General features: G+C 38.4%; 1 protein-coding gene across 1 annotated transcript in view; it reads left to right on the top strand.

Moving 5' to 3' along the window:
- Positions 1-845: 845 nt before the first annotated feature.
- Positions 846-24006, top strand: part of LOC106948043 (cGMP-inhibited 3',5'-cyclic phosphodiesterase A-like) — a 63037-nt gene continuing 39876 nt past the window's right edge. The window contains exon 1 of the mRNA XM_015033482.1: positions 846-1757. Within this exon, the coding sequence (XP_014888968.1) occupies positions 846-1757 (912 nt within the window). The remainder of the gene's footprint in view (positions 1758-24006) is intronic.

Below are 24006 nucleotides of genomic sequence, written 5' to 3'. Positions count from 1 at the left end.
CGCACTTCAGGAGTTTTTCTTTGCTAATCGACTGCATTCAAATCAATGGTAAGAATTTTCAAAAATCTTTAATTCTGGTTGTTTCACCCGTCTTTACACGTGTGGCGACTTGAAGTAAGTATGTTAGTAGGACTCATAGGATGATCAAGAAAATAATCATTTAAATTCAATCATGAGTAAGTTTGTTTTTAAGTGCTTTTTTGTCAGGGCTTTGACCTTTCACTGTTTAACAGTACGATGGTGAACAGCCACCTTTTGGTGTCTTCTCCCTTTTTTTTTTTTTAACTGCGTTATGCTCCTAAAATATATCACGGGATTACTATAGTTAATTCCCGTAATGAGACCGCTACGTCTTCCGGAACAAGCCGGGAAATCTTTATGTAAACATGGCAAGCATCCACTGCGAACTGAGTCACATCCAGGGCAGACTGCAGCCTGCAGTCTGAGCAGGGCCGAAACGTGATGGAGTAATCACCGGAGCGGCACAAAATAGGGGATAATGTCTGGTGGGTGGGGAGAGAAGAGAAGGAGAGAGCGAGAGTGAGAGAGGCTGCTGTGTGGAGGAGCAGAGGCAATGGCCTAGATGTGTGAAACGCCAGGGGTTGCTTTTTTTGGTTCACTGCTTGACTTCCAGGGGCAACTATGAGTGTAATATGGAAGCTATAAGCCATAAAACTCTGAAAAGTTGCGCAAACATGACTTTAACCGTTTTAAACGTTGCCGGCCAAGCACCAGAGATCAGTTTCTGCCCAGATGAACATGGAGCATGTGAATAAAAACACTCACACTGAAAGTAAATCTATTATATCCCCGGACAGGCATCCAAACGAGCCTGAGCGACAAAGATGTCCTTGGAGGCACACAGCGACAGAGATTCATCAGGAGGCGCACATGACAAACATCCCCGGGCAGCGTTGGAGCGCAGCGGCTACGTGAAGACATGTGTCACTCCGCTGCACCGGGACGAGCGGAGCCAGTCGTGGCTGAGACTCTCCGCGACATGGACTTGCAGAAGAGTGTCCTCTGCTGTCTGCGTCGCCTCCGTCTCCGCTCTCCTCGCTCTGCTGCTCAGATTGGTCGAGTGGGATGCAAGCAGCAGCGGCAGCAGCAGCGGAAATAGTAGCTGCGTCGGCTCTCGTTTCCACTCAGCGGCGGGCTGCACCGTGGAGCTGCTTCTCACTGCGTGTCACTGCGTCTTGCCTGTTTTTACGCTCGTAAGTGCCTTCTTCTGGGTCTGGCTCTGCTTGATTCGCTGCGGGCTGCTGATCCGGAGCGCGCTCTTCCTGTTAGCGGTGTGCCACCTGGGCGAAGCCGCGGCGCAGTCGCTGCTGCGCGGCGCGGAGGAGTTGTCGTCCCTGACCGCAACCCTGGTAGTCCTCGGCTGCCTGGGCGGCGGGGCTCTGCTTGTCGTCCGGCCGGGACAGGGAGTGTCCATCCTCGTCTTCATTAGCGTCATCAGGGCCGTGTCCCTACTCTCTCTAAGCAGGGTCCGGGCCAGTTGGAGACCCTACCTGGCCTACCTGCTGGGGCTGCTGGGGGTTTTGCTTGCGAGGTATGCTGACCGGCTTTTGCCGGCCTCAGGGACCAGCGGGACGGGGTGCTGTAGCTCTGTGACCGGGGCGAAGGAGGAGGACATCCCTGTCTTCAAAAGGAGACGGAGGTCCAGCTCCATAGCGGCCTCGGAGATGATGGCTCACAGTCAGAGCAACAGCAAGTCCCACCGCAGGACTTCACTGCCCTGCATTCCGCGGGACCAGGTAAGACATGTCCAACTTTAGACATCTGTATTAGATCATGTCGGGATGTTTAGCTGCTGCTTCTGATTTATTTATTTTTTAATCAGCCATAGATAAGCCCGTGGAGGCTTTTTGCTTTCTCTGATGGCATTCAGCAGCTTTGCATGGCTTTCTGTCAGTAGCGGCATCGGGACAAGTGGAATAACAGACTGCAAAACAAAGCAATGTCATTATGGTGATGATGACGGCTGTTTGCTCTGTAGGCCGTGTAGGCCTATAGGTTCTCAGACTGACATACAGCAGAAATAGAAATAAAAAACGAAACAAAATGAGCTTAACCGATAAAATGTTTGCGAATTTACAAACGTGTTGCAGCCGGATATGTGTTAAATATAAGGGATTATCCACATAACAGAGAGCTGTATTGCCTGTACAGATACATCCCAGTAAATTAGAATTTAAACCAACAGTTTTTTTTGTTATTCAGTGACTCCAAAACAATATATGTATTAATTATTTCAAATATTTATTCATTTATTTTATGATTATGGCTTACAGCCATTGAAAACCCAGAAATTACTCTCTCAGAATATTAGAACATGAGAATATGAAAAAGAAAAAAAAAAAAGATTAAAACAGACATGTCAGCTTTTGGAAAGTTTCCCCATATTCCTCATAGTTGATGTGGTCAGTACTTGTTCAGGGCTCATTGTGTATAAATGCCTGTATGGAGTGTGTGGCATGGTGGCAGTGGCACTGCTGGGGTAATAAGGAAGTCCAGGTTGCTTTTAAAGTCACCTTCATCTTGTTAAGGCAGCAAGTCTTCCTGTTGCACATGAACTTTTTTTTCCTGGCACACTTTTCCCTTCCACTCAACTTTCTGTTGATTGTCTGCTTAACATTGGTTTTGTAGCCCAGAATATAACAATCATGTGTTTAAGAACTACTTTGGTTTGGTCCTATTTAACATTGTAATTTTCTGAAAAAAAAAAAAAAAACTAACATTTTATTTCTATGGACTTCCGTTCATAAATGAAAATGGGTACGAGTATATCTTTCTGTTTTTATTGAGTTTCTATATTAAATAAGTTAACTTTTCAATTATATTCTATTTTACCAAGCTGCCCCTGATGCAGGATAACTCTATGCAAAAGTGGAGCTCTAATGACATCTGATGTCCTTAATTCATGTGTTAGCTGGTGATTTGTGATGTATTTAATTAAACCAAGTGGCTCCCATCCATTGTGAGGTCACATAACCAGTCTCAGGGAAATCCATATGGGGTTCATATACAAAGTTATATAATTTCTGAAAAGCAATTATGTAAGCTTACCAGACCAGACCAGGGGTACATGCAGAAAGTCTTATAGCGGCTGCCACATTAGGACCGCTAATAATCGCAGCATGGCAGAACAAGAAAAATATCAGAATTTTAGGAGTTAAATTATAGGTGCAATTAAAAATAAGTCTTTTTAAGGAATCTAAAAGTTTGTATGTTCATATTTCAAAGTACTAGTACACCAAAACCAAGATGATTCTATCCTGTTTAAATTATTATAAATAAACAACAACAACAACAACAAAAATGTATATCGCACCTCATGCCTGTTCTTTCCTCTCTTCATTCAAAGACATATTATGCATCATTGTCTGTCCGGCTGGGAGGGCGTGGCAGGAGAAAGGCAAAGCTAGCATAGTGGTGGCGTTAGGATTTATTTTTTTAAAAGTCACCTTCTTAAAGATTTCTTGCTTTTGCTTTCTTGTCGCAATCAAAAGTCTCAGAGCAAAACAAGCAGACTGGAGTAAATGCAAAAAGCAGATTTTTGAAATCCCCTGTGTAATTTATTAAGGGGGAAGTAAAGGTGGAAGGAAAAGTTGTCCAAGCCAACTTGGCACTATGTGAATAGCATCTTAAACCTGTCATCTGCCATCAACTTTCTGCACTCTTCTGTGCAGATTTGTGTACATTTATTCCTGTTCATCATGTGTTTTAGAACATGAATGCCCCCCTTATGGTCACGTCACATTATGTCAATTGATTTTCAGCTCAGACTTGGACTGGGCAAAAGCCTTAATTTCTTCGTTCTTTTAGGGTTGGACTTGGTTGTGTGCTTTGGGTCGTTGTCTTGCTGCATAACTAAAGTGAGGTCGAACTGAAGGTCTTCATGAATTTCTGCTGGAGAGAGAAGTTTCTGAAGAAGGTTCAATTTCTTATGAATAGTCATATGGGATCTAAATAACAAAAGCAACCCGTTACACTACCACCACCATGTTTGACTGTCAACAGCATGTTGCGTTTCTGAAATATTGTTTTTGCTTCATGCCACACACAATGGGGCTACGTGTCTGGAGAGCTTAAAGCTGTTGGAGAGATCAAAATGTCTCACTTTGAGATTTGATTTTAATGCAAACGAGGATATTTTATAGATTTACTTTTATCGACTTGTATGTTGACTGAACCAACGAGTTATAGATAATCTAAACGTGGTAGTAAATATTGTCACCAGTTTTTAATACCAAGTGTTTCATGTAAGAATGCAGTTATTATTGAACATTATTTATAAACTTTTTTGCTGTACTGCAATGTAATCATTGTAAGAAATTAAATTTACTATGGTCCAAAATTCCTTTTTATAGTGCGCTGTTCTAGTATTCTTTTGATTGTTGGGCTCTAAAATTAATCATCCACATACTGGTGTTTATATTTAACTTTGGAGGTTTTTTTTTTTTTTGACTTCTTGCTGTGCACTCTGCTTGTGCTGCTGATAAACAAATGGAGGATGCATTCCTTCTACCAAGGTTGTGAGTGCCCATGAATGTGTGTGCACATGGAAAGGTGTTAAGTGAGATGTTAAGTGACACTATTTTGAAAGACTGCTTATCCCGGTTGCTCTGCTGTGATGTCATACCAGACTTTAGACCTTCGGCGAGCATTTGCTGTGGAAATGTAAACAGTGCAGGACTTTAAATTTGGGGCAAATCACAAGACATTGATTTATGGTGAATAAAATGGGTTGAATGAAGACGTTTAGAAGGTTTTTATGGGAATTCATTTTATTAAGTAGTATAATTTTGGTAAACATGTTTAGCACTTAACGCTCATGTTTTTTTTTTTTAAATCTTATTTTATTACTGGTTCTTCTTCCTATATTGAATATAATAACATAAATATAAAGCAGAGTTTGGAGAAGTTCCCCAATAAATTTTGAAGCTTGCTAAGATGTTATGGGTATCATTTATTGACTTATTTATTTGTATGAGCTGTTTAATGAGCTAATGGTGGAGAAACAACATAATGTTACAAGACGACAATTTATCCCCTGCCATCGGTGGCCATGCTAACTAGCCTGAGGGTTCATGACAGAATCTGTTGTGGGGAACCAGCTGTAGAGCAGCAAAGCGCAGGAGAGCAGAGAACGTCTATGAATTAGTTTGTCTTGGTCTTATATATTGTCCTCATAGACGTATATTTTTGTTTATCCACAGTGAAACACTTACTGTAATTTGGAATAGATGGTCTCCACTTTCCATGAGTAGCATAGATTTTAATGTGTTAAAAAAATTATATGCAATTAGTTGCATTTTTTTTTTAGACACACACAATTTCTGAGCTGAAAATTGTTTCTTGTCCGTCCATAAAGATGATGCACAAGTGATGGATGAAAAGTTCCTCATGGCCCACTGGGGGTTAATCAATGCTTAAAAAGAAAACATCTCATGAGAAGCTGGTAAAGACTATCATTTTGTGCAAGTTGTGAGAAAAGAAGTTGGGCTATCACTGAAGCTATTCAAGCCTAAAATATCATCTCAATGCAAAACATGTTGAGGCAAGCGCAGACATCCCCAACGCTAATATCTGTGTCCACAGTCCACCTTTCTAAAGAAGTTAGATCATTCAAAACTACACAAATGATCAAAAGTTCCTGAATCATTTGAAAGAGGACTTTGAATAACTTAAATAACAGATTAAAAACAATGAAAACATTTGTTGTTGAGCTTATATGTCTATTTAATAATTTTGCAGCAAAAAGGGTTTTTCCATTTGAAAATGTTTATTTTGTGGATATATGGTTTTCGATTAAAATTTGAATAGTTTTGATTAAAAAAATGTTAATCAACAAACTGTGTTTGTTCAAAAGAAGTTGGACACGTCCTAGTTAAAGTTAAAGGTGGATGTGATCAGTTCATGCACTGCAGGACTGAGGTCACATCTAATCCTCTGTGTGTTATTTGTTCTCAGGATAATCCAGGAACGTGGGACATGTTTTAAAGTAAAAATGTGTTTGATTAAAACATAATGAGCATATTCAAATTAAGAATGATGATATTCAAATTAGATTTGAGCATTGATGGATTTGGATTGAGGGAAAGGAAGAAATTTGTCACAAGAAATATGATAGGGTATTCCTTGAAATCTCAACCATCTGCAATTCACAGAATTTGTACACAAAGTGCACCTGAGTATGTAGGAGCAGCTTCACGTTTTGCCACTGCACCCCATAACTTCTTAAAAGTAAAGATCGGGGTGGAGTGAAAGGAGAAAATGAGTGCAACAGTTCAAGGGGAAATTGTGGATAAAAGAGGAAAGATCACGTCACCAGTTTGGCTGGACTTCAGATATCTAAAACAAAAAACTAATCAATAATTATCTATATCAACCAATATGAAAAGCATTTATAGTGATGCATTTTTAAGTCATATTGTCCAGTCCTAGCTTGGACAATATGCTAGGGCATATACTTGTTGGTATTTTCACTACCAATAAGTCTTTCTCCATATTCTGCTAATGTGGGAAAAAAAACAAAACAAAACAAAACACAATTTTGCAATGACGGTGTTTCCAATAAATAAGAAATGCAATTAAAATCACATGTGAATAAGCTTTTTTCATGCAATAAATCATTTTAAAAAATGCAGAAAATCAACTCATAGTCTCACATGAATAATACAAAATATAAGTAGCAGGATACATTTGTTTTCGTCATTTAAGTACATATCTGGTGTCTGGTGCGCTACATTGAGGTGGTTCGTCTGACATTCCTTGTCAATTGCTTGCGAACATTAGAAGGAAATTTAAACTTTACATGAGTCGGCCACATTTGCACCAATATGTAGCAGCAGCAGCTAAAATGCATTGCTTGTTTATTGAACAAAACTCTGACAGCTCAGAATTGTTAGATCACACCCACAAATTTATCAGTCTCATTGTATTTCTCTTTTTACGGTAAATTAAATTTTACTTTGGGTTACTTCTACGTTGAAAAAAATCACATCACCATTTTACTTAACCCTTTCATGCATAGTGGTCACTACAGTGAACAGCTATCTAAAGCCATTTTCTTGAGCTACTTGTGGATTTTTATGTTATAAATGGACACAGACCACTGAAGTGCACGCTAATGCATTATAAAATACACCATCATCTACTGGCCATCAGCTGCAAATGCAAGAAATTTGCAGACAGAAAAGCATGCCGACCAACCCAGTCCCTCCTTCTACTGTAGACGACTTTTGCAGGTAAAAAAAAAATATTGTGACATCAGATAACCGCTAAAGAACAATACTACTGTTGTATTTTTCAAATAACTTTGTATATGGAGAAAATTACAATTGATCACCTAAAAAACAAAAATACTATTTTTTTTTTCCTACTTTACATCTGATTTGATTTCATCTTCCACGGTGTCGATAATTTCCATCATCCTGTATGAGTTGTTTATTGGTTTTTGTGGGATTTATTTTTTAGGAAATTTAATTTTTTTTTTTAATACAAACTATGACAATCTGAGAATAAAGCTGAATGCTCTATAGTGCACCAAGCAGCCAAATAAATACTTGGTGACTTAATCAAAAAGCAGGGTGGGCTTTCATCAAGTGGGGTCTCTTCGGAAATTCAGTATGTTGAATAAATCTTCATTAGGGCGGACTGAGTGTCTGCATGGGTTACCATGAAATTAATTATTGTTATTGATTCAGCTCTGTGACCTTTTATTCGCACTTGCGTAGACTCTACAGCAGCGGTGCACATGTGCAGCATATATGTTGTCTACAGTTGAGCAATTTTCATGTCAGTAATATCAGTACTCAAAAAATATGTTGTACAGTGACTTAGATGGTGATAGACAGTGTGTGCTGCTCTTGTAAATAAGGAGGACAGCGATTCCAGATGATTATTTTTTTTATTTTTAGTTGCAAATCTTCTGAGGCCATCAAAATGGAAGATAGAATAGTGGAATAGGATTATTCATGTTTTTGGTCCATTTTTTTTGCTGTTTGCAAATAAAATGTGAATGAAAGAATACACTGATTGGATTGTCACTGTGAGGTCCCAAATGTCTGAGCAGAGTACACGCACCTTAAAACATGTGACCACGTACTGTTCCAACTTTCACCCTCTTATCTGTGAGCTCCAAACGTTCACCCATCAGTTGTCTCACTCTTGATGCTTGGTTGTTCATTGCTAATTGGTATCTAGGGAACACTGAGTTAGTGCACTATCTGTAGTATTAGAACGGCTCCATTACCCATTCTGCCTCATCGTGCCTGCAACAGAAATGATGACAAATTGAACTCAGAAGGTGGAGAGGAAAGCAAACTCTCAGCTGACCAGCCGCAGAGGAGATGATGTCCTCCTGTTTACCGTCCTTACGTCTTACCTGTAAACCGGTCAGGGAAATTAAATTGTCTCCTAGAAACATAAGCATATTGAAAGGAACTGTTTAAATTCTTGGACTTTTATTTATTTATTTATTACAAACCTTTTGTTCAGTACCTGCCCATTTTTGGAGCAGTGTTGTCATCAGGGCTCAGCGTGGTCAAACTGAAGTCGAACTGTCACATGGTTTTGTGTGTGCACTTTCGCGCACACCCTTCAAGCTCCACAAGACACAACCGAGCTGAGCTCCCGTGGAAACCCTTCCACTGCAATATACGTCATAGCCTTTTTGGCATAATTATGTGTGGTTTGCAACGGTACAGTAAACACAGCCATCATGGCAGAGAGTAACGACTGTTACGAGTTCACAAGTTTGGAGGAGAAGGAAATAATGATTGACGCGCTGGAACATTTTATTTTCCGTGTTACTGTAAGTCAAAAAAGTGAACACAGGCTGTGCCTCTCCCGTACAGACAGAAGTCCTTGCTTTATAATCTTTATCATTTATAAAGGGATGAGATCCTACTATAATGAGATATGAAAATTTAATCCCAGGGTCTGTAATAAATTAAAATAAAATTTTAAACGTTGACAAAGAATATTTCAACTCAAATACTCATTTTTTTCTGCTAAAACGAAAATGGATTGAGTTCAACAACAAAGATTTATTGAATTCAAGAAAAATTAAATTAATTGTTTTCAATCTGTTATTTAGTTTATTCAACCGTCAGATTGGTGCAAATTGCTGTCATACCCATCCTGTCCTCAAGTGTTTCAGGAACACATGATCAGGTACATGGAAAAAGAAAAAGTATTTCTAAAAAATACTTTTTCAGAAACGTGGACTGTTGATGCCATGTTTTGCTTTGAGTCGGTATTTTACACTTCAGTAGTTTCAGTAACAGCTCAACTCCTTTTTGTACAACTTACACAACAGTCTTTGCCAACGTGCCAATGTTTTTTGTTTTTTTTTGAAGGAAAAATTAACCCTGGTGGCCAAAGCGAATCGGATTTGTTGTCCGTCGCTGTTGTTTGTGGATGGCTCTTGTGAGTCAGATTTATGGGCGTTCCAGAAACATACGAGTTAAAAGGTTTTGGATCGGAACTTTTGTATGTAAAAAAACGATAACAAAACAAAAACAAAAGAAAAAAACAAATAGAAAAAATCTATTAATTGTGTTGAAAAAAGGTAACCCGCTAAAATATTTGTAATTAATTTATCAAAACTACTACTTACTAACTACTTACATTTTTTAACACTATGTATTAATGGTCATAACAATTATTATTATCAGTACATTTATTAATAAATTTCAAGATTATTCATGTTTATGCATAAAACAACATACACTTCAACAAAGCACTTATGTGTTTTTGCAACATTTCATGAGTAGGGATAAAAAAAATCAAATTTTTTGTATTTCACCTCCTAATCTGGTAAAAACATTGTTCTATACGGTGTGCTTTGTACAGAGGGTCTGTTGCTTTCATCCACACAAATAGAACATAGAAATTCTATGCAATTGAGAAACAATTGCTTTTCGAAGGCATGGACTCTGTTGGAGTTTTAAATTTTATCCAGCTGACACTTGGTCATGACGTATGTAGTGTGCCAGTTCAGGCCTAGGAAGACTTCCGGAAATTGTCTCCGCTGTAAACAACCGTCCTCCACTGTGAAGGCAGACGAGGCAGTTGTTAATGTTAATTCAGTATTTGGAAGCGTGGCCGACGCTTTGTTCATTTCTTCTGCTGCCATCACTAAAACTACAGGCAGTCTACTGTACATTACACAAGCTCACAAAACATATAGAAATAGACGAACTTACACAAAGGGATTTCTTTCTTTTTTAAATAAAAATTTTAAATTGTTTTGAGAATCACATGATTTCCTGGTGCTCTCTGGCTGACACAAACACACACACACACACGCACGCACGCACGCACACACACACAGTTATGGTACAGTTTATCCGTACTGTAGATAATGAAACTCTCCAGAGTGCAGTTGTACCTGAGAGAAGAGGGGTTTTCATCAAGCGTCGGCTGTGCAGTATTTATGAAGCAGACCGGTGCAGCCTGCCGAGCCAGAGGCAAGACAAGCACTCTGCTGATCTGAAAGCTGCAAAATAGCAAAGGCTCAGTTTCATTGTTGCATTTGTTTTTTTTTGTAAGACAATATTTCAATCTTCACCGTGGAGGCTTTAATGAGCTTAATAAGAACTTTTAACCCAAACTTTAAAACACTTTTTTTAAGTTTTAATTTGAAGGATTTCATTGACATTTTTGTTCTTTTTAATGGTCATCAGAAATGAGAGGACACGTTTGTTTGCCTTTTTGTAGGGGTTTCTAATAGATTAGGAGGAGGTGTATGTCTTTTAGGTCACTCTTATTTCAGAAAACGTCTCAGCAGAACGTACAGTATAACAAGCTCGGTTTTTGGTCGCAGAAATGGAACTTTTAATACGCAAAATTACATACATGTGTTTCCATTGAAGGTAACAAATGGCGCTGTGTCTGTTTAAAAATTAACAGCAGAAGAAGGGAGGCAGATTTTAAAAGAGAAACACGTGCTCTGAAATCTATTTAAGGGGAAGGCCCACATTCTCTCACTGACGCACATACTTTTCCAGGGAGACACACAACCTGCTCCAGTCGCCTGATCTGTCTCACTCGGAATAGTGTCTAGGCCTAATATATCTCCTCTAAGACGATGGTGGATTATGGTCTTTGTTTCGAATGGATAAAGCTGGAAATGTTTTTAATGTGTGTATGGATGAAGTTTTTTTTTTTTAATGGTGTAAGTCAAGCAAAACAAATTCAGTGAGCATATGAAAGTTTTGAGAAATTAAAATATTAGGCACAATTAAAAGACAAGTCTTTCAATATCCAATCTGGCTTAATTATTTAATAATAAATGCTCACACTTGGTACTAAATATGTAGTTGTTTTGTATTCATTTGTAGTCAATCCAGCAGCTTATGCCCATGTTGATTTAAACGCTTGACCTACTCTCAGAGATAAATATCTCCATTAAAAATGGAGTTCCTACACAACCTGGAAAAGCATGGAATTTGAATTAAGGAATTTTCCAAGTTTGGGTAATTTTGTGGATAAAATACATTTGAAAATATTTCCATCTGTCCCTCCATCCATCCAGCTATCCATCCATTCATCCACAACGCAATGGAAATCTCATTAGTGGCCTTCTTATCAACCTTAACATCCGCAATGAAACGATGGAAGCTTTTGGTGGACCGTCATTAAATAAATAAATTAATTAATTAAATAAATTGTAATCAATGTGGTTGAATAATGTGGAAAAGTAGATTAGAGGATTTCATTAGCCTTCTGCCATCAATTCAGTGGGTTTTGGGACTGATGACGAGCCTCATTTTACATTGAAGAGCGCAATGTAAAGTATAAAACGGATCCGGACAAGATGTTGGATTGATGACACTAGCGCTGAAAGCAGCTGAGGTGTTTCACCAACATTAAATCCTTTTTTTTTATGTTTCTACTTTTTTCTATGTTTTATTTATGTGGAGGACAGCAGAAATGAACAATCAAACTGAAAAACAAAAAAAAAAACAAAAAACTATTTTCGTAAACAAAATAAAATTATCTTAGACCTGACTTTGACATGCGCATCACAGAAAAACACAGATAAAAATAAAATGTGCTTTTTAAAATGTTGTTATTAAGTCAGAATTTACAAAAAAACTGACCAAATATCCTAAAATATTTTAGTTTTGATAGCAACATGTTTCCCCACTGTTTTCTAATCAATACAATGTCATAATGTCATGACATTTTCCATCATGACGGTGGCAAAAACTTTCATTTTCATATACATACGCAGGCATAAATAATCACAGCAGAGCAGAATTGCCAAAGAACAAAAACGTTTGGGCTTTTGTGATGCAAGACAGAATAGCTGATCACAAAAACATCCAGTTGTGCACATGGTACACATGTGCCATTTTTACTTGTGTGTGTGTGTGTGTATGTGTGTGTGTGTGTGCGTGGGCCCGTGGGTGTGTTACTATACCATACCAGTCAAAATTGACTAAGCTTCAGGGAAGAATATACAGGTTCCCTCCTACCTTTGGTGTGCTTCTGTTACGCCTGAATTTACCCACTGTGGGACAATAAAGGATAATTCTATTACTATCATAATTTGTGCTTGGGAAGGCTAGGATAATAAACTTTTAGCATTTCACAAATATTAAATGTTTGTTATTTATATCCACATTTTTATTTAGGATTATAAAGCAAGTCTTTCCACCAAACCTGGTACTGAAGCTTAGCATCTGCCAGTGCCTGTACTTCGCAATACGCTAAAGAAGAAAGTTTGAAATTAAGAGAATCTTTTAAAATATTGTATAGTGTTCTTTGAAGATATATTTTATTCAAAGAAACTGGGGGGTGGGAGGGGAATGATAGGGAAAAGCCATGATGGAGAAAGAAGAAGCAAAGATAACAGAGGTATTTGGACGGGGCGAATTCAGCTCCAAGCAACACTCAACAGCTTGAACATGATTAGTTGTGTATTTACTGTATCATGTGAGCGAGAGAGTGTGACTGAACGGGGGGGAAACAAGCTGAGAGGGGACCTAAAGCAGGGGGCCATGTGAAAGAGAAGGAGTGAGAGGAGTGCTAAGCGAGCGCTGAAAGATTTGTTAGGGGGGCATGAGGAAAAGAAAAAAAACGGGAGTGAAAGAAAGCTTGGTGCCAAGTGCAGGCAGAGTGTTGATGGTAACAGGACAACAGTTGGGCTTCCAAACGCAGCAGCGTTCGGAGCTCCTGCGTGGCTTTTCCTCTCGACCTCTCCGGGTTTGCTCGGCGGACATTGCACGTGCGAACGCTGAGTGTCCGTCTTGACGTAAAGTTGAGGAACGAGAGACGCTGCACAGCCTGCAGCTGAAAGGCAGCAGCATATAATTTTCTGTCCACTTCTGCATGCTGTATATGTCTTCACACACTCACACACACACACACACACACACACACACACACACACACACACGCACACACACACACACACACACACACACACACACACACACACACACACACACATACAGTACATACAGTGGCTTTCCTGCTGGCTGTCCAGATGGGGTTTGGTGGCCTAGGACAAGGATTGCCTTGTTGCTCCATTCAATGGTGTGTTTTAGCTCCAAAATATGCTTGCTGAAAGGTTTGGAGAGGGAGGGGAGTTGGCCTGGACAGGGGGTAATGTTAAGGAGCAGACCTTAGATCTGTCCGTATGTCTGTCTGCCTCTCCACTGTAAACAGTCTCTGACAGCCTGTCAGCAGGAGAGAACTATAAACAGCTAAATGTTTTTAGTTTCATTGGGAGCACTTCTCTGCCAAATGAAAGGGTTCTGACCCAGTACACGTTGCATAATTAGTTACCCCGTCTCTTGCACACAAGTCATTGGTTGGTATTCTGAGAATCCCAAAAACCAGTTAAGGGATAAGAGCTAGGAATTTCAAACTATTTATGCAAGAATGATTGGCATTCATCTGGGTTTTTTCAGTGTTGCGCCTTTAATTTAAAGTCAGTGCTCACACTCTTGCTCCTAACAGCAGCGACGCAGTAATTAGCTGCTTCTGAGAAGGCAAACTTGCTGTTTTAGGCTTTAACGGTTTTCGGGAAACCTAATAAATTTACCTTCGTCACAAGCAGCATTGGGTTTGAAACGGGGCTTGGTGCCATTCCACAAACTTTTACAAGTCCAATTAAATTGCCAGCTTTATTTATTTTATTAGGATGCTCACTGAATATGTGGTTTACCACCTGTTTTATAATGTGTGTTTCTCTCCAAGTTGTAGTTTTGATGAGACAGTGGGCCCAAGCAATTCTGTTTGCACTAGAGGCAGAGGTAGCATAAAACTCAGATGTCATGAAAGCTAAAATATCATTTCTGTTGAACTAGATAATTAACATTTAAAGAATAGATTACGATCTGAGTTTTCTTCAAGATGAAGAAAAAACCAAATTTTCCTACTACTACATCTAAAATATTAGCTTTTTGCTGTATTATTGAATATTGTAACTTATATTTATAGCTGGAATTTCTTATTACATTTCTGCAGATTTCCATGAGATAAAAAACTGGTGGGCTTGTTATGCTTTGTATCCATTTTTTTAGACTGACTTTTTTTTGTCATCTGTCCTTGAATTATTTTAGATTGGGCTTGAATTCGTTGCTTTTAGAGAGCTTTAAGCCAATTTGTTGTCAAACAGGTTTTATTCGAAGGTAGATGTGGTGCCATTCTAAGTCCCTGTGTACATGACAATGTTTCCAAACACGTTTTCTGTTGGATATCTGCAAAATTATTTCACACAATGGCAGAATGAAAACGCTCTGGTTGTAGAGGCTTTCTGCTTTCTTTCTACTACTGAATAATCCATCCAGAGGAATTTTATGGCTGCGCGACAATGTGGAGATTTCTCTTTTCCTCTCTTGTAGCATTTAGTCTGACTGCATGAGTTATCTGCAGCAGCTCTGGGCCAAATATAGGTAAGCATTTGGCCTGAACCCATAAATGGGTCTGGTGCGGGGTTTTCTTTTCCAACAACCCATAGTCGTTCAAGGCTAGCTTAATGATGATGTTAAGTAGCCTTGGGTTTCTTACAAACTTTCACCTCATTGGCCGAAACCAATGACATGTGAATAGTCAATAACACTCAGCTGTGAATTTCCCCACTCCCCTAAAACGATGCAGATGTGCTTTATAAATAAACTGAATTGAAACACAAAGTTTGCAATTTAAAAACCTCTGAAACTGCCATTTAAAATGCTGGATGATTTTCTCATGACTTTAACAGTTACATATGGAAAAAAAAAACAAAACACAAAAATAATTATGTTCTCATAAATTGGTGGTTTTTATGTCGTTTCCTCATGGCATGTCGCGTATGATTTTGTGCATGCAACTTGTATGTCTTTGCCAGCAGTATAAAAATTACACAATGAGCAGAATTTTCTTTAAATAATGTGAAGAGGTGCAGCACCACAGACAGATCGTGGAGGTCTGCCACTGTATCTGTTGTGAAAACAGAGCTTGTGTGCACAAGATAACGTGACTCACATCACAATTTCCAAATGGCTTCAGGTTTGCATTTACACTGACACGATTCACATTGCATTTCTAAAAAGTTCCACCTTTGTGCTTTTTGTGGACAGGAACAGAAACTAAACTGCTAATAATGGCCATGATTAGTTATCCAAGCGGCTCATCGTGTTTTGAGTTAAAACATATTTAAAGTTGACAGGAAATTTGAAAATATCACTTGACAATTATGTGTTATTGAAAGATTGGAAGATTAATAATTGAACACCAACTATAAAGCCTGAAAAGTGCAAACATTTTAAAAAGACACTAAAAAATAAGCAATGCTTAGCATGGTGGCCCGCCAGGCTCATAATACACTGGGGGAAACCCTGGTTATCCTTATGTGCCTTTTTTTAAAACTGCAAACTGCTATGATTCAGTATTTTATATCGCCAGTGTAGATTTCTTCTTTCAAATCCCTCATTACACAGCACATAGGTATAAGTTCATTGCACATGTTGCGACAGGGTGAGCTCAGCTCCTCCTCATATGTTCGTTTCCTCTTCCATGCATGTTCTCCCTGTTCACTGCAGGAAACACATATTAATAGAAAAAAGTGCTTCTACATTACGTCTCCGCTTGGTGTTCACTTTTTCTCAGCGCTTGTTGAGCACACGCTCAGATGCAAGCGTGTGTTTGTGCGTGCACGTCTGTCCTTCCCGGTGGTTTATGCTCGGTCAACAGTCTGCCGACAACCTGTTTGTCTTGGACGTCTGCAGATTACCCAATCAGATAATCAAGGGTATAATTGCATCACGCATCTGGGAGTGTTTTTCCCTTCCATTATTCTTCATAATGTACGCATTGATGCTCCACTCACACACATGCTGCAGACACGCAAAGATGACGTATGTGGAACAGCTAATTGCCAGAGGTTGTCAGTGTAGAGAGATAAAAGTTATGCTGCGGTTTCATCTGGACATAAAAATGTGCAGCTGTCTTGTCCTGTCTGTACCTTGTTTTGACAGGAGAGCATCACTGAAAGCTAAAGTGCTCTCATGATGAAACTCCGGTGTACCTGCTCCTTTGAAACTGGTTCTGAAGTTATCATAATGATGTCGAAGCGGACCATAAAATTACAGATAAGAGATGGCAATGATACTCTGCTTCTGATGTTTGCAGTCACTCGGGGAAAAATTGTCCTGTTTTCTAAGCACATCCGAACTGGATTCTTTGCTTTAATACATCACGTTTTCTTGCAATTGCCTTCATGATGTTCGTTTATCTCCATGAATGGTAAGGAATGCGGTTTTTATTCATAAACCTTTCCTGACATTGTATTAGTTCAGAAGTTATATTACTAAAGACATACAAATGGGACAAAAGAGAAGCATGTCGTTTTCAACGGTTTAAAAGTTTCTTGTCTAAAGGCGTGAGAGTGACAATTGAGGAACATTTTCCTAGCAAGTATTTTCTTCTGTTTATCATGGAGTAAATCTGGTGTGTATGATTCTGTTTTATATATCTGATTCCTGGTAAAAAAAACAAAACAAAAAAAAAACGTAGATGGGCATCTGCTGAAAGAACATCTCTTCTTAAACCGCTCTTTTCTCTCCCACATCCATTCTGCCCCTCTCTTTTTCAGTGTTACTAGTTTTTTAGTGGGCTTGTCCTTCTCTGTTATGTCTCCCACTTACCCGATCCTTTCCCTTTCCAACTTTCACAGCACAAATGCCAAAGGCAGTATTATTGTGTCCTCAGCTGCCATCACTCTCTGTGTTACGTAAGACACTACTGATGTGTGTGAGGATGAGCTTGCCTTTGCCCTGGCTTCAGTCCTGATAGGCCTTCTCTAAATTCACACTCAGCGCAGCATCGCCAAACCGAGGGCAGTCTTGTTTGAGCTTTGTTGATATGTGGCCTGCTTTTAACTTCATCTCTTATTCTTAATGGCTATCTGCAGTGTTTCAGACGTGTATAAAAATGAGAGCGAGACTTTTTGTTTCTTTTTTTAACAGACTAACGGTTTTCATTTACTCCTCAGCTCTTGCAATGGTTAAGCTTTCTGTAGCTTGTAATAAAAGTGTTGCCTGAGACATAATATTGCCTACAGTGAGGAAACAAGATGTTGACATGACTAAGCACTGTGGTGGAAACCTGAGGGATAAGAACATAACTGAATAAACTAATTATTTAAGGCAAAGTCACACGATTCTTTGTATACACTGTTCCCTTGTTTGCTGACTTGACAGCTGACAGTCACTGACATCCTCCACCAGGAGGGTAGACTTCATAACTTCTTTGCTACAAATTGTCCTGTGCTCACAGAGCACTGATTTCATATTAATAGAAATTTGAGTAAAAGAAAACAATGCAGCAGGAAAAGTTGCACAAGTGACTGCAGCTGATTGTGAAGTAAAGCCCTTTACAGAGTTTGGGCAGAGATGTATCCAGGACATGGGCTCCAACCGTGACTCTGCTTATGGTAGGCCACTCCTGAACCAGAGAAAATGCCAGGAGCGTCAAACCTCGACTAAAGAGAAGCAGGACCGAACTGTTGCTCAGCGGCCCACCATCCTCTTTTCATGGGAAACTGGAAATTTTAGGTTTCATTTGGACATCTAGGTCCCAAAATCTGGAGAAGGAGTGGAGAGGCACATTGCTTAGTTGACATGAGGAAAAACAGGCAAATGAGTTATCCTTGCACTGCGATGTTTAGAGATGCACTGAGAAATCAGCTGCTAACAATAATCAGCATTTTACAGTTTTACATTTACCTTCATCTGTGACCAGATGATCAGAAGCCCCGATCTTTCTCTGTTCAGTGAATGCTGGTCTCATGGCATAAACACTCTTTGGTGTGGAAGCTCTTACTGAGAGAGAATCATCACCAGAGACAAAGAATATTAAAGGAAATAACATGGAAGAGGAATTTAGAAAAAGCAGCAGGATTTTAACCTCAGAATTGAGGTAAGAGTTACATGGAGACTAAAGCTTACAGCTGGTACATCTAACTGTACTAATCTCTATTACTGGATGATAAGAACAATTTTAAAATGTGAATATTTGTCATAAACAGTAAAAAAAATAAAAACTCAGTAAAGCCCTGTTTTACAGTGACTCTAACACTGACTGTGATGTCCTATATGCTCCTAAAATATATAATTAATATAGCATGAAGGCTAAATCACTTATAAGCAAGTTCTTGTCTTTTTATAAAGGAAATATTTTATTGCAGACTATCGGAGATAAAAAAATTGCCAATACGTGTCATCAGTGCTTCTAAGGTGATGTGGATGTACCTCTCTGCTTTTCATTTTTTTATTTTAGTGTCTCTATGATGCATACAAGCATAGCATATGTGTGGTCTATCTAAATATTTTATGCTTAATTTGGCATCTTACATTTTTTTCTTCCCTTAACATATTTTTCTCCACGTGTTTCTGACTTTCTAACTGCTCGTCATACTTTTTCCCAATTCTTTATTAAAGCAATTTAGATAGAAGGTCTTTGTTGAATAAAGGTACTTTTGCATCATTCTGCTTTTTGGTTTCTCAGACATGATACATTACATCTCTGCTTTTTTTATTTTTATTTTTGTTGGTTTTCCAAAGAAATTGCTGAAATAAACAAGTAACCAAAACAGAAGGCGATATGGCTTACAGACTCATTGCAGTAAAAAAATAAAAGTAAAAATAAAATAAAAGACTGAATGGTCATAAGGAGATAAATCTCACCAGTGGAATAAAAGTTTTTTTCACCTATCTTTAAGGGACACACAGATACTTGTATTCAGAGAGCTTCACATCAAAACACTCACACGATTCCCACGAGATTTAGCCGGAAATGTTAATGGCCAGTGATGTGGATGTCAGTCAGCGAGAGCAGAAATCTGACACAAAGAGGCAGGTCATGGCAGCTGTGACGCACCAGCCTTTCACAGTAAAAGGAGTCAAGAAGGACAAATGGGCGTCAGGAGTCTGAAACGGCTCGAATAGAAACACTTTACTGTGGCGCCGTGAAGAGAAGAAGGTGGAGGAGAGAGTGAAACGCTGCGCATGTCTGTGGGTCTGGTGTTTCTACTAAATGAAGGTTAATTTGTTTGTGATGCAGTTTGTTTGCTGCATTAAAAAATATATATATATTATCAAAGAATTAAATGTAGATTTAAGTATAAGTTTAGATCCATAAATTGGATCATATGAGCAGGAATAGTAAATAGATACATATATTTAGCATACACAGTTGAAACCAGATGCTGTTTAGATACACTCACTTTCTGTCGATTAGTTAATAGACAGAATAGACAGAAACTATTTGGTCATTTTTTAGGATTATCAAATAAGTTATTTTGATAATGTCATGATAACGAAAGACAAATTGCTTTAGATTTTTCTTTCTTTCTTCCTTAAATCCTTAAGTTTATTTACATTTTACAAAATGACAATACCATTAAACAGTTTGGGAAAGCTCAGAACTTATGAGAATCTTTATGGCAGAACTATGAATGCGAAGATGTTCCCCAAAGCCGATAAAAGTGTGTCGTTATCCTCAGTGCAACAACACAGGCTGAAAGGTCGCAACCCCACGAAGAAGCCATTACCCAACAGCATCAAAAAATGAGGATTACAGTTTGCAAATTCATTCAGGGATAAAATCTTTTTTTTTTTTTTAAACCTGCACTGTGTGCTGCTGAAACTGTAATTGACGTGTCTGGCTATAATGATCAATGTTATATTTGAGGAAAAAGGGGGAAGTTTGCAAGTATTACCAGTTCTCTCTGGAGGAGAGAAGAGGAGGAGAGAACCAAAATTCTAGCAATCTATTTTGAGAAACTTGTGGAAGGATACCCAGAACTTTTGATCCAAATCACTCAGTTTAAAATTTGACGCTACCAAATTTAAGGTATTTTAATGTTAAACCCCTCCTCTCCCCCCCCAATCCCCCAAAAGTCATAATAAAAAAATCCTCTTAAAATGAAAATGCATTTCCACGTGAAGCTAAAAGCTGGCCTGCTCTAAGACTTAAAAGCCTTGTCTTGAATGTCAATGTTTATTCATCGTTTTTGAATAAAGGTGTCTTCTCGTATAATAATAGTTGATAACTTTCAAATGAGCATCAGATGTGGGAGAAGAGCTTCCTCTGGTCACATGCTGCATATTAAAAAAGGACACATGGGGGAAAATGAAAAATATCAGTGTCCGGAAATGTCAAAGTAGTTTATGGCATGCCGTGATTTTCTTACTATAACTAAAAGGTACATTCACAGTTATATTTTTGGGCTCTTGGGCTAATCCAAAGAATAAACAAATGTTTGTTCTTTTTTTTTTATCTCTATATGTTCTCTTTAAATTTAAACTGTATTTCTTAGCAAAATTAAAAGAAAGATGCAAGATCAACTTGTAAAGTTACACGCAGTCTCCACAGTCACATGTGACAGCTCGTGCATCAAACATGATAAAGGAAGTGCAGATATTAGATGTACACATCTGAACTTGCTGACAGATGCTTCCATGCATTTACTTGACAGAACATGCAAAGGCTTCGTCATGCAGCTCAGTTTGGAGCCGGAGGCTAAATTAGTGGCTTCTGTCTGCACAAAGGATACACTGGGGAAATAAGAGAAGCAGAAATATGAAATAAGTGAACAATTTCACTGACCAGTTTAGTCTTTTTTCCTCCCTTAATTAAAATCAAGAAATAGGAGGTATGCAACAGGCTTTCTGCTTTTGAATATTCTGTTCCCTGAGGCTCTCTGACCTACTTTGTCCTATCGATACATAAAGATAAACAATTTGGTTCAATACAGTAATTTAGAGTGACTGTACACAGTGATCAATAGTGTACAAAAACAAAGTAAAAGCTTTGATGAATAGTGCTAACTACTCACTTTTTATCTGGTCCATATCTCAGTGTTAGTCCCATATCCCTGGTTGAAGAACAAAGCATTTCAAGCTGCATATGCCATTAAAAATTAAACAATTAAACAACTTCTAAATATAATTCTGAATGCAAACCATCCAGAGAAACACTCCAAATGTGTCTCCCCTCAGGCAGCAAAATTATTACCTGAAAATCTCCCAGTTAAAATTAAAAATAAAAATAAATATTACAGTCATTCACTACTTGTGGATATCCTTAAAGCTCTGCTGTCTGTAGTGAACAGCACTACAGACAGTGTAGTGCTGTTCACTGTCTGTAGTGAACAGCTACAGACAGTGAACAGCACTGTCTGTAGTGCTGATATCAGATATGCTGATATCAGCATATCTGATATCAGCATATCAGATATGCTGATATGCATAAAGTCAGCATATCTGACTTTATGCTGGAACCCTTGTACATCAAACATACAGTACCATTCTGTCGGGTTTATTTTGCTGCTTTGAGCACTGCATCATTGTGTTAGCTTTTTAAGTTAGTTTATTGTTAATGTTATTTACTTCTATATCTGTTTGCTGAATCTGAACTCACTTGTGTGAGTCACCAGAAGTTGCTCTTCCAGCTCTACATCAGCTCGGATCAGCATGCCGAGTAGCTGAGAGATGGGTAGACTGTGTGAGATTATCAACCATTCAGCATAGTTAGCTTAGCTACAGACTACTGTTTGCCTCTATTTCACTAGCATTTAATGAATTAAGGAGGAAATTACCAAGATATTCATATATTTAACTTGTACCTGTACCTTTTAGCACTTAACAACAGATGAGTCAGTCAGCAGCAGCTCTAACCCACGTCCCTCCTGACCCGTCCTCTCCTCTCCTAAGTGAAATTAAAACTACAGTATGTAACTTTTTAAAAGAAATATTTTTTTTTTACATATTTGTTAAAACTGCCGTTATATTGTGACAGTACGTCATGAGAGATAATCTGTAAAAAAAATCTATTTCCTCTGCTTTCTCCCAGTGCTCTCTAGAAACAACCAGTCAGTGGCAGGAGAGTTTTACTGCTGTCAATCACAATCTTATGTGGCTCATCCTCCCACCCCCTTGCTCTGTGCTATGCTGAAACTAGCGCAGTCTGTTGTGAATGCTCAGTGTGGTTAACATAGTTACCAATGATGGCAGATAAACGGTTTTCCTGGAATGATCAGTCGTTTCTCCCCCATTAGCATATTTAGCATTGAGTGAATGAGGTTTATTGTATTGCACACTTCTTCCCAGGTCCCTCTTAAAACTAAGATCTAGATCTCAACGGGGTTTACCTGGATAAATAAAGGAAATAAAAAATTAATAAAAAATTGACAGCGCTAAGAGCGTATATCTATCTGTCTGTCAGTCCGTCCTTCTGTCCGTCCGTCCATCCATCCAGATATATAGAGCCACGTTTCGCTCACTGACTGCTGGCTGGCTGGATGTTTTAAAAAAAATCAGATTAATTTTGTTGTCAGTAAAAGCATCCTGTTGTGAGAGATTCCACAAAATCTTGTAAACAAAAATGCATCAGACTAGGTAAACATGCTCTGTACTGTATCTTGTTCTGCCTCATGTTGACTCCATTGCATTGCCATGAACATGTAACAACAGCTGTTATTATACAGTATATGTGGAGGTTGAGTCTATATAGTCTATATATATATATATATATATATATATATATATATATATATATATATATATATATATATATATATATATATATATATCTTACCTTCAAAGTCTGGTTTAAATGTATTACCCATTCATTTTCTTTCACCTTTTTTAGAGTGTAGCATTTAGATTTAGAACAGATGTTTTAGTCAGTCCATTGAACGCACAGACAAACATGCACTTGACTGATGGAGTGACGTGAGCCTGTAATGAGATCAATAAGCAATTGGTGGTGTGGTCTGGTTTCACAGCGCATTGACAAGGCCCCCGATGTGCTGACTGGGAACAATTAGCATCGGTAAGCGGCACTAACAGGGTTTTGACTGATGACGGTAATGACTGGATGTCTGAAATCACGTGTGCACGTGTGGGTGGGTGAGTCATCATTATCCAGACCGAGGAGTCCCATCGGTCTCTCTCTCTCTCGCTCACGCCCTTACTTTTACTCACAGTGTCGTAAACACACACACACATGCAAGCCATGCAGGCACGGAAATCTTTCCAAATTCTTCTGGCAAAGCGAGGTATTGAGTGAGTAAACGACAACTCTCTCTGGCAAATGGAACCAGCCTGTTCAGCAGATACCTTCTGTTTTTCTTGAGTAGTGTATGATGTAATGAATTGAGGATGTCGCACACTCACAAAAACAGATTGCATTAATAAGCCTTGAACTGTTAAAACATTTAGTTGCAACGACAAGAAACTGCTCAAAAGATTTATGATAAACATATAATTTGATTAATAAAATAGATTTGATCGTCTTAGAATATTTGCTCACTTTAAACATAATACATTTTTAAAAGGTTGCAATTCTGAATACAAGTAGGATAATTATCAACTGGACATTACCATTGATCTACCAATAGTAAAGCTGTTAAGGGGTTGGCCACTTGTATTTACATTGCTTGAGATCAATATATATATATATATATATATATATATATATATATATATATATATA

This window comes from Poecilia latipinna, unplaced genomic scaffold (assembly GCF_001443285.1).
Source record: "Poecilia latipinna isolate Pla-1442-1.1 unplaced genomic scaffold, P_latipinna-1.0 Scaffold270, whole genome shotgun sequence".
In the NCBI taxonomy this organism is placed as follows: Eukaryota; Metazoa; Chordata; class Actinopteri; order Cyprinodontiformes; family Poeciliidae; genus Poecilia; species Poecilia latipinna.
This window is presented reverse-complemented; position numbering and strand designations above follow the sequence as displayed.